This window comes from Protobothrops mucrosquamatus, unplaced genomic scaffold, assembly GCF_001527695.2.
Source record: "Protobothrops mucrosquamatus isolate PMUCROS unplaced genomic scaffold, P.Mucros_1.0 scaffold5535, whole genome shotgun sequence".
Classification (NCBI taxonomy): domain Eukaryota; kingdom Metazoa; phylum Chordata; class Lepidosauria; order Squamata; family Viperidae; genus Protobothrops; species Protobothrops mucrosquamatus.
The window spans coordinates 25,307-28,964 of NW_015391390.1; the positions used below are offsets into that span (position 1 = coordinate 25,307).

At 56.1% G+C, this 3,658-nt stretch overlaps 1 protein-coding gene across 1 annotated transcript in view; it reads right to left on the bottom strand.

The window, feature by feature from the left end:
- PDAP1 (PDGFA associated protein 1) overlaps window positions 1–443 on the bottom strand; it is a 7,211-nt gene extending 6,768 nt beyond the window's left edge. The window contains exon 1 of the mRNA XM_015829162.2: window positions 431–443. Within this exon, the coding sequence (XP_015684648.1) occupies window positions 431–443 (13 nt within the window). The remainder of the gene's footprint in view (window positions 1–430) is intronic.
- Between the last annotated feature and the right edge of the window lie 3,215 nt (window positions 444–3,658).

Genomic DNA, 3,658 nt, shown 5'->3' on the forward strand with positions numbered 1-3,658 from the left:
CCCCCCCACCCTCTAATTCGCTACTAATTAATCCCCACCCTCTAATTTGGCACTAATTAATCCCCCCCACCCGCTGATTTGGCTCTCAGGGAGCCCCCCCCGACCCCCTGATCTGACCCTAATTTGTGCCCCCACCTCCTTAAAGGAAGAATCTCGGGGGGGGGCAGCCCTTGAATGCTATCCAAACAACCCCCCCCTCTCCAATTTTAGGGTTTCTTTCGTGTTTTTTTTAAGGAGAGGAATCAGCAGGAAAGGCCCTGAAACGCCTCCAAGGCACCCCGGCCCTTCCGGGCAGAGGGGGGGGCGGGTTGCACTGCCCATGGGGCCCGGCCGGGGACGATGGGGAGTGTAGTCCAGCTGCTTGAGGAGCTGGGTCTTCCCCGGAACGGGCCCCGCGGCGGGAGCCTCCGGCGGGCGGCTGGGCGCTCACCTCCTTTGGGCATAGCGAGGTCAGGCAACGATGGCGGCTCCGACGGCGAGCGAGTCCTCCTGCTTCTCCTCCCGCCCCCCCTAACACGCCTCGCTTCGCCCCGAGCTGGGAGCGACCCGGAAACGGAAGTGGGGCCGGCGCCGTCCTCGTCGCCGTCGGTTGAGGTCCCCGGCCGCCCTCTTTCCGTGGCTGCCTGCGTTGAGGCTGTCTTGGCCTACCGCCTGATGGAAAACGGAGCGAGCTTTAGAGCGGGGAGGGGGGGAAGCATGAAAGCTGCGCGTCTTTCCGTCTCGACCGCTCCGAAAAGAGGGGTCGGCTCACTCGAGGATTTCTTGCGAAGGCGTCGCGCCTGAATTCTGGCGCCGGGCCAATCAGGCAACTTTGGTAGACAGATGGACAGAAGGGGAGCCTAGGGAAAGCCCCCCGGGAAGCGACGGCGGGGGGAAGGAGGGCCTGGGCTGCGGCTGACGTCACTGCGGGGCGACGGGAGCTCCGGAGAGGCGGAAGAGCGCCGCGGAGGAGAAAAGCAGCGCCCCGAAAACGTGAGTGTCCCCGCCGTCGGGCCAGAAGGGGGGCCCGGAGCCCCGAAACCGCGACCCCCGAGGCCCCGTCTCTCTCTCTCTGGCGGGGGCATGTTTAAAGCCTCGCTGCGTGGCATGCAGGCAGAAACCCACCGGGAGAGTTTCTTGCTGGAAGGAGACTCACCGGTGTGACTTCCACCTGGGCTGTGATAGGCCGAGGAAGACCGGCGGCCCTGCTGTGGCTGCTTGGGGAGGGGAGGAAGCCTGGCCTCGGGGGCAGAGCCTGGAAAGGAGAAGAACCTGCGCTTGGGTTCCTTTATTTCCCCCCCCCCCCTCAAAATCACGCAGGACCCCCCAAGAGCTTTGCTTTGTGTGGGCTGCATCGATGGCTCTTTGTCTTAGAAGTGGTGCGTTTCATAGATTGGCAGGCAGTCCTCGCTTAGCGACTGCCTCATTTGGAGAAGGGCTGGTGGCAGTGAATGTGCCAATTTTAATTTTTAATATTGTCGAAAACTAATCAAGGAGAGAAGCAGCCTGGAACTAAGGAGAAAATTACTGACAGTTAATTAATCAGTGGAACAACCTGCCTCCAGAAGTTGTGGATGCTCCAACACTGGAAGTTTTTAAGAAGAGATAGGGTCTCCTTCTTAAGCAGGGGGCTGGACTAGAAGGCCTCCAAGGTCCCTTCCAACTCTATTGTTATTATTATTACCCATATCAACCAAAGCTCTTTTGGGGGTCCATTTTTTTTTTAAAGTGGGAAAGGCCCTTGAGGGGGAAAAAAAAGTTTAAGAAACACTGTTAGGGTTTAGTTTTTATAAACTGGGTATAAAAATCTCAATGTCCTATGTCTCCTACTGACATTTTCATCCCCCCCACCACCCCGTTTCATTTGGTGTCTTCCTCATCAGACTATACATACATCTCAAATATGTTTCTTCTGCAGGTTTTTGTCCTTTTCTGAAGCGATGCCCAAGGTGAAAAGGAGCAGAAAACCTCCTCCAGATGGCTGGGAATTGNCTGGGCATCAATCTCTTCTGGGCTTGTGTACTGCCGTGCTCGGCCTTTATGGCCCCCTTTTTTACCTGCAAGCAGAAAGTGGGTTTACGATTATTTCCTGCCCCCTCTTCCTCCTCTACGTTGTCCTGCTTCCATTGGCAGACAGGCTTAGACTCCCATCGGGGGAGTCTTCTCCCACATCAGCACCTCCCCCCCCCCCATACACACCATGGAAAGGCCTGGGGGGGAGGCTGTTTCCAGAAACAGATACATGAAAGAAGAGCAAGGAAATATTGTTGAAGAACTCATCCAGGGGGGGTGAGGAAAAGGCTTTTTGGGTTCCCTAGGGACCAATCCCGCCCATCCCCTTCCTTTCGATCCTGACCGGCTCAAGGTTGGCTCAGCCTTCCATCCTTCCAAGATCGGTAAAATGAGGACCCAGATTGTTGGGGGGGGGGAGTAATAACAAGTCATGACTCTGTAAACTGCTTAGAGAGGGCTGTAAAGCGGTATGTAAGTCTAAGTGCTATTGCTATTTTAGGCAATCTACAATCCAGGCTCAAACCCAGGGGAAGACCCCCTCTGGCTAAAGGACCAGGAAGGGGGGGGCAAGATGAAAAAATAACTATAAAGGAGAATATTTGTAGCTCAGGGTTGAAATGAGGGGTGCTTGGTGGTCTCTGAGCTTGGTGGTTTTCTTGCAGATGTTTCATTACCAAACTAGGTAACATCATCAGTGGTAGAAGGGAGTGGAAAAGAAGGAGAAGAGGGGGAGGGACAGGAGGACTGTGGGGTCCTTGGTGCTCTCCGAGCTTGGTGGTTTTCTTGCAGACGCTTCATTACCCAACTAAGGCACATCATCAGTGCTAGAAGGGAGGGGGGCTTGTGGGGTCCTTGGTGCTCTCTGAGCTTGGTGGTTTTCTTGCAGACGTTTTGTTAAACTAGTTAACATAACCGTGGAGAAGTATAAGATTTTAACCAGAGGAGAAGGCCCAAAGACTTCCCAAAGTGGGTAGTTCTTTGGAAGGTGCTTTCTGCGGTCCAAGGGGAGGGGGGGGAATTTCCTCAGCTGCGGGGTATAAACTGAGACCAGACTCCCCTTACTCAACCCCCCCATCCCATCCTCCTTCCTTCCTCCCCTTCCTCTCCTTCCCTTTTCCTTCTTCCCCTTCCTCTCCTCTCCTTCCCTTCTTTCTTCCTCCCTCCCCTTCTCTTCTTCCTCTTCCCTTTCCTTCCCTCCCCTTCCTCTCCTTCCCTTCCTCCCCTTCTTCCTTCCTCCCTCTCTTTCCCTTCCTCCCCTTCCTTCTTTCTTCCTGTCCACCCCTTCCGCCCCTTTCCATCCATCTTTCCTTTCTTTTCCCGCTATGCAGCTGCCAGCGACCCCCTCCCCCAAACCTGGCTCTGCTTGGCAGCCGACCCCGCGGGAAGCCCTCCCAGCAGATCCCGGCAGCCTGATGCAATCCACCCAGCTGGCCCTGCCATCTCCCCCCCCCAGGAGGAGGAGGGGCTGCCCAGTTGCTTCCGCTGCTGCCCAGGCACCGGATTCCCATCACATTGGGGGGGGAGGGGGAGACAGGAAGGAAAGCTGGGGGAAAGCAGGGAGGGTTCTCCCCCTCTTCCTCCCCTACTCGGGCTAATTAAGCCCCCCCTCCCTGATTTCACCCCAATTAAGCCCCGCCCCCATTAGACTCCGAGACCCCCTCTCCAA